This window comes from Lolium perenne, chromosome 7, assembly GCF_019359855.2.
Source record: "Lolium perenne isolate Kyuss_39 chromosome 7, Kyuss_2.0, whole genome shotgun sequence".
Classification (NCBI taxonomy): domain Eukaryota; kingdom Viridiplantae; phylum Streptophyta; class Magnoliopsida; order Poales; family Poaceae; genus Lolium; species Lolium perenne.
Window position 1 is genome coordinate 229,734,538 of NC_067250.2, and position 10,709 is coordinate 229,745,246.

Below are 10,709 nucleotides of genomic sequence, written 5' to 3' on the forward strand. Positions count from 1 at the left end.
CGTCAGACAGCCCCAGGTCGGCGATGAACTCCCAGCGCGAGTCGTGCAGGGAGTACACCCTGACGGACTCGGGGCCAGGAGGTTGCGAGGTGGATGCCGACGCCGCCATGGTCCGGCGATTTGGGGGTGGATTTGGTGAGATTTGGGGAAGGAGGAGAGGAATTGGGGGCATGGGTTTGGGACGACGCTAAACCCCCTCGTATGGCTCTTTGTAATCAGCCCCCTGACTTCACGTTTTCATCAACCCCCGGTCCCTCCTCATGACACTTTCTCGGAAAAACCCCTACAGGTTCTGCAAACCGCCCGCAGTCCAGGTCAGCATCCGGCCCCACGCGGCAGCCCCTGTGGCTAGCCCCCTCTGAGTATAAAAATGTTTCCCCTTTCCCTGTTTTTCAGGAAATTGCAGAAAATGTTTATATCTTGCTAAACCTTGATAAATTCATATCTTTCAAACCGTAACTCGAAATAAAATGTCTTGTTCAGAAAAATATGATATATGTCTGTTTGCATCTCGCATCATGCCGTGTGTTGTAGTTTGTGCATATCATCACCTAATTTGGATAAGTTGTATTGCAACATATCTACCATGCCATACATGCTGATTCTTTTGCTGTAGTAGTAAGTCTTGCATTTATTGTATGTTCTAGCATTTTCTTCATCACGAAGTGATTATATGAGATAAGAAGTTCTTCCGCAATCTATCCATACTAGCATAATACCCGTGCGTTGCTACGAGGACGACATCATCGATGGAAAAAAAAAACTTGTGCACACAGCGGGGATGAATACTTGAATGGTGTAGTCGATGGCAGAAGTTTGTTGTAGGTGGCAGTGATCCGACTTAAGATAATGCTCATAGGCCCAAACAATTTCTCCCGAAACATTCCCATGTCCCAACTTAAGATGATGTTCAGAAGCAGCAACAATTTCTCCCGAAACTTTCCCATGTGTTGGCTGGCCCTCTGTGGTAGGTCATACCTCCAAGGCTGCCTCTATATTCCCATCGCCATTGGCCACAACTGTGAAATTATGTTCCAAGTTAGTCCAGTTAGCTTGTTTAACTGCTTTCTTCTCATATCGTAATATAGACTATCATCTAAATATATCTCTAGCAAATGGTCTAAACTCCAACTTTCATATTCAATCTCATGTATTTTAGTCCATCCGTCTTAATAAAAATTGCTCAACTTTTTCTAGATATGAACAGAGGTAGTAATAATGCAGCATAACTATCTTTGCAACTACCATTTACAACATCTACAATAGCTTGATTTATTTGCGCAAAACCGAGATTCGCTTTTGAGCTATGAGCTTTAGCAGCAACAACAAATAACATCAACCAATATATGTATAGCTATGAAAGAATCATAATTACAACAGATCTCAGCAAGGAGCTTCACATAAGTGTAAATTTCGCTCAGTTAGCAGTAGTATAATAATTCTGCGATCAGGCTGTACTAACGTTCAGCTAACTTCTGCGTTTTCTTGGTTCAGCGATTAAGCTGTAGTAAAATTCAGGTAGTATAGCCTCATGTTAAATTCAGCGGTACTAATTCTACCTCAGATGAGCTTCGTCTCCAATTTCCGTTGACTCTACAGCAGCAAAATGCAGGAACAACAATCCCGTGGTTCACAACTTAGATCCTCCCCGAAATTGCCACCATCAGCCATCCCGTGACCTCCTCCACTGCTCAACGGAAACGAGCCCATCCAGCTCCAACCCCTCCTCTCCGCCGTAGAATGGGACCTGGACAACGGCCGGCCTCTTCTCCCTTCGGACTCTCGGACTCGCTCGAGCCCCGGTAAGGTGGCCACCTCTGCTTCTATGCCTCCGCTTCGTTCAACCTGCATCTCGCAAGTCCTCACACCCAAACTCGGAGCTAGGAGCGAGGAATTTCGTCCGACTGGGAGGACGACGAAGCCGTGGATGAGAAGCTCTTCTTGCCTCCTGGAGAGGAGCCACTCCGACTGGTGGAGGAAGTCAGGTTGGAGGCGAGCTCGTGCCTGAAGATGTTCTCGAGCTGGAGGCTATCGTCCAGTAGATTCGATGCATAAGCTCGTCCGATCCATGCCGGTCCGCGCTTGAGTTCACCATCGACCAGGCGCACGGCCGGGACAGGCGGCGGTGTTGGCAGGACAGGACAGAGGATGCACGGCCGCACGGGAGTGGATAAGGTGTGGGACTGGGAGGTGGTGGACTGCGGATAAATCGTGGCCGGTCGCGCGGCCTCCGGGAGGCGGACGTACTCCGGTGAGGATGCGGGATTGGCGAGGATAGGGAGGAGCTCCATCCGCCGCCTTGTTGGGGACCTGGGGAGGCGCCGGCTCCCTCGGCCGCATCCACAGCAGAAATATATATGACGGGATGTAAAGAAAGACTAAGGGACTGCGGATTCAGGATTAAATTGCAAAGTCGCGACGCAAGATGCGCGACGTACCACGGTCGCTTCCCCGTTTAATAGTAAAGAAGATATTGCGATTCTTTTATCGAGACCTATTTCACCTGTTTACCCAGTAATCCGTATAGCCGTTGTCGTTCTGTTGTTTATCTCGATATAGCCATTGACTGGACAAGCAGGGGAAATGCGTGTATAGTGTGTATTCAGGAAAGGGGGAGCCAGGTGCTTGTAAAAAAAGTAAACAAAAAATATATATGACTCAAGGAATTTAAAATTTACACCGAACCACATTTCTATGAATTTCAAATCTATAACTCGACCTACTAGTACCTTCCCAATAGGGAAACTTTCCAAACAACTTATGTACTATGAGCAAAAACTATTGCTGTGACAGAAAACAAGGATCTCATTCAACTTTACAATTCACCAGCCTTATTAGCTGCAGTTTTGCCAGGCTTTGTTTTGGCGATGCTAACCAGATCACCAAAGAGTGAATCTTCAGGCCTTGCTGGTCGATTAGCCTGCTGAAGGGGAGAAGATGCAGGTGCGCCATACAAACTGTTGTTTTGCATGGAAAGCCCATTCATTCTCTGAGAAAGCTCGTTTGCACCGGTATACCCATATGCAGCATTCGGAGCATAGCCATAACCTCCAGACTGCTGACCATAGCCATAACTGGCCATCTGGCCACCATACATCTGCTGCTGGTAGATATCTCCTGCCATCTGCTGGGGATACATACCAGCTGCTTGGTTGCCTTGCATTGGAGGATACATGCCTCCATACTGTGTATTTGGCATGGATTGCGGATGTTGAACCCCAGGTTGCTCCAAATATCCTGATGGAAACTGCATTCCCCCTGGTTGTCCAGTCAGCAATTGTTGCGACGGTGAAACTTGCTCAGGCTGACCTACTTGAGCAGGTTGGGCTTGAGCAATTTCTGCTTCCCACGGTGGTGGCGGGAGGTCGCTGCTCTGATCATCTTGACCTGTAAAGCACAAATAGCCTACGGCTGAGGACACAAGCAAAGATAAAACCATATGTCGCAGACAAACAGTAAATTGCATTGTGAAAAACAGATCTAGCAAAAAGTACCCGCAAGAGCTCTTGGACAAACCTGATATCAAACACAAGTACTGCTAAGATAGCATATTAGAAGGTCAAATTATAAAGATAGTGAAGTACCATAGTTTGGTGCCTGATGTGGTTGCATCGTTCCTGGAGCAAACTGACCATTCCATGGACTTGAAGAGTTCAGGTCAGAACCTTGATTGTAAGTTGGCATTGTATTGGAAGTCAAGCCATTAGAAAACGGAGAAGGCTGCTGCGATAGAACAGGATGCTGTGGAGCAGGATATGCTTGCGGTGCCGAGAGAGGATTTGAGTTTAATATTGGTGACGAAATGGCAGGGTTCTGGTTGTTATTGCTAACATTGGTTTGCGAAAACATTTCTACAAGATCTAAGGTATTGTGGCCTGAAGCTGAAGCTGCAGGCAGATTGCCAACAGGAACAAGTGCTTGGGAATTAGCAGGTTCTGGCTTGAAATAATCATCTCCACTAAGTAGGTCGATACTAGGGCCAACAGATGTTTCTCCAGGAGGCTTTGAAGTGCTCGATGATGGAGGTGCAGGAAGTGCTAATTGCTCAAATGGAGTCATGTTACTAGCAGCTTCAGAAGACCTGACAGGTTCAGACGGTATATAACAGTCAGTCAGAGCTTAATGCAGCATCAACTATTTAAATTTTAACCATTTGAATGCCGTTTCAAGAGTTACTGAACCCTCAAAACTGAAGGATCATGTCAAAACAGTAACTAAAAGGATGCATGGTATTAGATAACACGACCTTTGAGGCGGCTCTTTTGTCCCCTCTGGCTTTGTTGGTGGAGAACTACTCGCAGGGGCTTCTTGTTTTGGCTTTTCTACCCGAACCGCTATGCCTGCAGCAATTGCATCATGTTTTGCTAGAACACGCTGCAAATCATCATTCAATGAAAGGCCCTGACTTAGCAGCTCCTCGTCGCTGTGACAGTTAATGAATGGAAATATTTAGAGAACCATATCATAATATGTAGTCATATGAACACAACAGCCGGAACAGCAATTCAATCAGTAGTACGAAAGCTACACGTGAAATTCAATTTACAGAAAAAGCAACCAACATAAACGAGTTGAGTATCCCTATTTCAGCAAATAACGCATAGTAGTTACATACCCCATAAATCACCGACGTCTCAGGCACACTAATAGAGTATCAGATATAGATTTTGGGCAATCACATGACTGAACTATGCATAGTAAGGAAGTATTTACTTAAAAGGGCAGAACAAGTTAATGCACTTTTTCCATTGTGTATTTGTGTCTTAATGATACCAAAGGCAGATTCATAAATTTTCGATATTATTGATCTGGACTCACCACAAAGAATAAGTTGCCATTTTGTTCTGAGTTGCTTGCCTAAAGTGTAGAGATCAGGGTCAAGTAACAAAACTGTGTAGGGTGAAGTAACACGCCACGACCACGCACTACTATTGTTTAAGTATTATAGTTCCAGCAGAAGCCATTTAGGGAAGTGCTGGGGGAGTGAATGCAAGCTTACTATGATTATTGCGTCAAAAGTGTTGTATACAGGGCTCTGTATGCTAGTAGTAGTGAGTCCATATACACTGGGCTGTATAGTGAAGAGTAGAGAAAATCAATAGTTTAGAGCAATTTCCCCAAGAAACGTCATGGTATCAGGCCAGTGCCGACTGAGGATATGTGTACCTCGCAGGCAAACTACAAGTTGGGAGAAGAGCATCCAGCACGGAGGCAGTGAACTGAGTTGCGCAGGGAAGATTCGTGGACCAAACCCCAACTCGACTCCCGATGATTCAGCTGCAGCTCCACCTGGATTGGTGGCTGTTGAGAAGTTCTAGAGGGGTTGGGGTTAGCCCGTATGGTTGTACTGACCACCAATGTGAGAGTGACAAGCCACAGTCCAGGACACAGACTGGGGCTGGAAAGCCCCCATCCAGATATGGCTTTGAGAATGATATAGCCAACATGTGGCGTATGAATCACTGTCACCGGAGTACAGAGCCTTCATCACTTCACTACAGTCTACAGTACCCCAACTGATTTGAGAGCAGTGAAGCAAGATCCCAAGTTGAATACTGGAGCTGGCAGCCCTTGAGAAGCATGGTAGCTTGTATCACTTATTCACTTCAAAGGCAAAGGAAAGCAATTGATTATCTGGACGTTGGTGGCTATTGTGATGCTGATTAAGCCTGATAGGAGATCAACACCAAGGTAACTTGGTATCTTGGACGGGCAATAACAGTTGGTGGTATCCAGATCTACTGCCAAAGCAAAATATAGCCATGCCAGTTCGATTGAGTGAGATACTATGGATAAGAGGTCTTCTACTGGACCGGATGAGAGGTCTTCTATCGGAGTGGATTATATTGAGGAAAGGACTGCTGAAGCTTTGGTGTGACAACAAGTCAATGATGAAGATTGCAAGCAATCCAGTTTAGCATGACCAGACGTAGGATGGGGGGATATATTTTAGTTCATCAAAGGGTGGCCTTCATGAGGGAACCTTCAAGTCCAATCTTGAGGGCGAGTTGGGTATATTGAGCTAGGATAGATTCCGGTATTCCCCCCAAGAAACTTCTAAAACGTATCAAAGAACGCAAAGATGAAGTCGACAGAAGAGCAATCTAGTGGGTTATCAAAACTACCAAATCAGAAAAATGCACATACTACATTGGTGCTATTTGCTTCCCTGTAGTTTATATGCTGCTAGAAAATAAGAGCCAGACATCACAACAACTTACGAGGTTGTGTTGACAAGCTGCACCACTCTCTGCTTGTAAGACCGACATTGGTCCACGAGGTCCACAATAACCTCTTGCTTTAAACCCTGCATGTTCATTAATGCTCAGCAGTATATTGACTTGACATCCAAATCATACAACTAGAAAGAAAGTGATTTATGGATTTCAATGTTACAAGTTTTTAAATTATCTGAAACATGGTAGTATACGTATGCAATTTTAAGTAAGAGAAATCAACACAGCAAAGGAGGAAGATGGTGTGTCTTTTTCCTGCATTAATTTTCCACAACAAAACTGCGCATTTGATCATTTTATGAACCACATATTGCTACAGTATGTGAGTAGGCAATCAACAGTGAAATACCTCTCTGTTTCCAGGATCAATAGCATTTAACATCTCCGAGAGAACATCCATCACACCACGTGCATTCTGAATTTCTGCCGCACTGGTAAAAAAGTTTTACAAAGTTTAGACTTTCTTACAGAAGAGAACTTGAAGACTTCAAAGTACACTGATAATAACAGTGTGGTTACAAAATTTGAGAAGAAAGTAAAGGCAGTTGCAGTGCAGAAGGATCAGCCGTACAGGAAAGAGACACACATTCAGGCTCTGAAAAAGGAAGCATTTAAGGTCCCATATGTTTGTACCTCAGCCAAAACCAACACATAATAATATCTTTAGGTTCTGCTTAGGTTCTGTGTTACCGATTCCTATTTTCTAGGCAATGATATTGATCTACGTAATTATGAGAAAAATTAAGTCACAGCTTAATGGTGCATTAGGCTCTAAGAGGCAACGTACCTCAATGTAGGTATTTCTGACGCTGAAGATGATTCAGGTGCCTCCTGCCGATAGTCAGTATTACGTAAAGCAGGAGGAGGATAGTTTTGTAGAGGTTGAGTCTGTGGTGGAGTATAGATTGGCACAGAACTCTCTGATCTTTGAGGAAATACAGCTCCAGCACGCTGATATAAAAGAAAACAAATTTATGATTAGCCCTGGAAAGTATGATATATCAAAAGGCAACATTACAATGAACACTATATAAACAGATATATTCATGTTTTTATGCTTGCCTGAAGAAGATGCTCATTTTCTTTCTTGTTGACTTACTGTTTTGTAGGATATTTTAGATGGTGAAACATACATCGCTAGCTTTTTGTTAACTAATGTGGATTACTCCGTTCGTAATTTTTGAAAGAAGTACTACAGAGGGTGAAAACTGTTGAACAATAAACAAAATGGAAATGCATGTGACGTGAATAATACCAGCAGCTCTTGATATGCCGCATAATATTGTGGATATCTTGCACGAGGACCACCAAAAGCATCTTGCCAGGTGTCTATTAGACTGAGTATCTTCTCTTTTACATGATAATCAGGCTACAAAACAAAACAGAAATCAAATTTGAAATCTTATTATTTAAATGGAAGGATAAAAACTGCGTGGCCGGACCTTTTTCTTAACTATCTTCACCATTTCGTGGAGTATATCCCTCTCGGCAACATGCATATGAACAAAATCTCCACAGTTTTTAATCAGCGTCTCCAGCAACTAAAAAGGGAAAATAAATGAAGTACTTCAGTGCAAGTTTGCTCAGAGCCATTGGTACATAGCCGCTTCAATTCAATTACAGAACCAGTCAACAAAATTTAGCTACCAACTAACAAGGTATGTTGCAACAGATAGTGGTAATGGATGACTGCAGTAAAACTGTAAGTTACATTGCTTCAGCAAGGTCAAGGTAAAGAACTAAGAAATAAAAGCTTATTTTAACACAGCCAACTTTGAACTATGGAACCAGTCTGGAGTCAGTCTGGAGTCACTGGTCAATTTCATATGCAAGTAACACTAAATTATGTGAACTATGCATCATCGTGAAGATATGATTGTGAGTGCATTACAAAGCAAAACAAGAATATTAGATAATTGGTAGAAGGAAACTATTGATCAAAACATACAAATTAAGATTTTGAAACCGGTGCCAGAAAATAATCATAAGTTTCTAGCTAACATAGAAAACTGGCAATTGATGGTTCAATTGTATACACCACATGTCAAGTACGTTACAGAATGATACTTACTGTTAGTGCGAGAAGCTGGACCTTTGAGTTCTTGTTTCCAATCCGTTTCTTGATAGACTTGACTACATCTTTGGCTTGCCTATGTGCATCTTAAAGTATAAGAGAGTATAGCAAAGAACTGGCAAACTGAAACCAGATACTGTTTAATGCAAGTTTCAGGTTGAAATTGTGACTTCTTTACAGCCTATTGCTTTGGCATGGGGAACACCAATATTATCCCAATGACTTGCTATTTCGATGAAACATGCACTAGTGCAAGCTTCATTAACAGTTCAAGAGTTCCAGATCATCACATTAATACTGAGACAGAAACTAACTAGTCATCAAAATCGTAGGCATAGTCAACACCAGCACTCAAGATTATTTCCATATTAGCCTTCTTATTATCTTTTTTCCAACACCATTAGTAACTGATATTGAACTTAGCTTGGTTGAAAAAAAAAGTGACCTTCTAGGATTGTCGTTACTTGCCACTTTGTCGCATTTGCAGGTCCAAACAAAAATTCCCATGACAGTCGAGCTATAGACCTATAGTAGGCATGGCGATTGGAAAGAGCTTATCATGGCATGTTTTCTTATCATGATCACAATCCTCTGTGTGCCTTAACTAGGAGCCAAATGCACAACTCATATGCTATGGTGGTCAAGAAGACGGAGCTGAAGGTGGCAGGAGCTCTTTCAGCGCCAACAAGCACACGTGCCAAGAGCGCAGATTGTGAAGTCCTAAATAACGACCCTGGCGCATCCGATTTCTAAACAGAAGCCACACTGAAGTGGCAAATAGACTGTTAGATTTGATGAATCAGGACCCAGCAAGGGCTCCTTCATTCCAGTTACTTCACCTAGTGATACTTAATGTCGCATCACTCCATGTGTTCTACTCTTACCCGTTAGTTCAATCTGATGAACAAAGTCCTACAGTACTACAAAAGTTATAGAGTAGTGAACATCAGCTGAATTTCACAGGACCACATGGACTGATCAATCGTTCCGGCCCGAAACCTCGACCCAAGCGTGCCCCAGCCTCCTGCCTACAAAATCGTGATGGAACTAGCACAAAATTCGCAGAGGACAGTCCCCCGTCCCAGTTGCGCGCGGAACCTATCGCCACGAGCACGTCCCCGGCGACGCAGCAGTAAGGAACAATCAACGTGATAATTTAGATAGCAAAGGGGAGGGCGAAGGATGAACTCACGAGGGGTCGTGGTTGAGGATGTCGCAGATCTCGAGATTGAGGGACCAGTCGGGCCCGATCAGCGATTCACTGGTCGCGCGATCGACCAGGACCGACTGCGGCATCGCGGCGACGGCGAGCCCCTGGCCGGCGTCGACGGGGACGGGGGAGAAAGCGGCGGGCGGAAACCCTAGCACTAGCAGGCAGCAAGCCTCGCTGTGTCCGTACCTACTGGTTTGCTTGGCCTCTCTGTCCAGTCGGTTGGACAAGGGAAGGAGGAAAAATTCTCTCTATTTTGCCAATTCTGGATTGGGAATTTGATTACTTTTTGGAACAAACTTCCAACAGATTTCTGTTTGGCAATGGACAATATATTCCGAAAATACGGTGGTGCACTCGGGTGCACCATACCCTGATATGAAAAAACATTTGAATAACCATATTTAAATGTGTCAAAAAATTTGAAATAATTCACACACATACATGTCACCATGCTACTTACTCGTGTAAATTGTCAAGAAAAAATTCGAATTTTTCTGACCTACACAAAAAAGAGAAAATAGATTTTCGCTATATTGTGAATAGTACGTGTATACTGCTATATTGTGAACAGTACATCTTGTTATTTTTGTGTAGGCTATGTAACTTAATATTTTAGTTCCTGATTTGACGTACGCATGTCTGCATACATTTCCTACCAATTTAATTTACGACATATTTTTTTGTAAATTTCTGACGTGTTTTCAATATAGGGTGCGCGCGCACCTAAGAGCCAAAAGTGCGCGTCACAATATATTCTCCCTTTTCACCTACATGCCATAGCACCGCCACCGAAAGATCCAAAACAAACTAGGGCATCAATCGCCCGGCGATTTATTGTGCATACCGATAACACCGTGACACATGGCAAGGCAAGAAATCAGAGCCGCCATCTGACCTTTGTTGAAAAATCTTGCGGCGCACGTAAACGTGATATATGATTCTCAAAACCCTAAAGTGTTAGGAGCATGTCATAAAGAAGCATGCATATCAGAATCGAATGTCAAATAAGGAGTGTCATGGTCAAGAACACCGAAAGATTCTATAAAAATCATTGTAGATGATGCTTTGAAGATAGATATGTGCATATGTAAAGCCCGTGTGGTAATGGTAAATGAAAAGAACTTCAATATAACATCATCTGACAAATCTTGCATTACGTGGTGGATGCATCATTGGTAGAAGCATG

At 43.4% G+C, this 10,709-nt stretch overlaps 1 protein-coding gene across 1 annotated transcript; it reads right to left on the reverse strand.

Moving 5' to 3' along the window:
• Window positions 1-2,625: 2,625 nt before the first annotated feature.
• Window positions 2,626-9,748, reverse strand: LOC127313893 (TOM1-like protein 9). Its single transcript, XM_051344371.2, has 10 exons — window positions 9,503-9,748; window positions 8,308-8,386; window positions 7,679-7,777; window positions 7,492-7,605; window positions 7,024-7,187; window positions 6,586-6,667; window positions 6,222-6,307; window positions 4,247-4,423; window positions 3,585-4,081; window positions 2,626-3,387 (listed from the first exon to the last, which is right to left on the reverse strand). Exons 1-10 carry the CDS (start codon window positions 9,604-9,606, stop codon window positions 2,816-2,818), a joined length of 1,974 nt encoding a protein of 657 aa, XP_051200331.1. The 5' UTR covers window positions 9,607-9,748; the 3' UTR covers window positions 2,626-2,815.
• Between the last annotated feature and the right edge of the window lie 961 nt (window positions 9,749-10,709).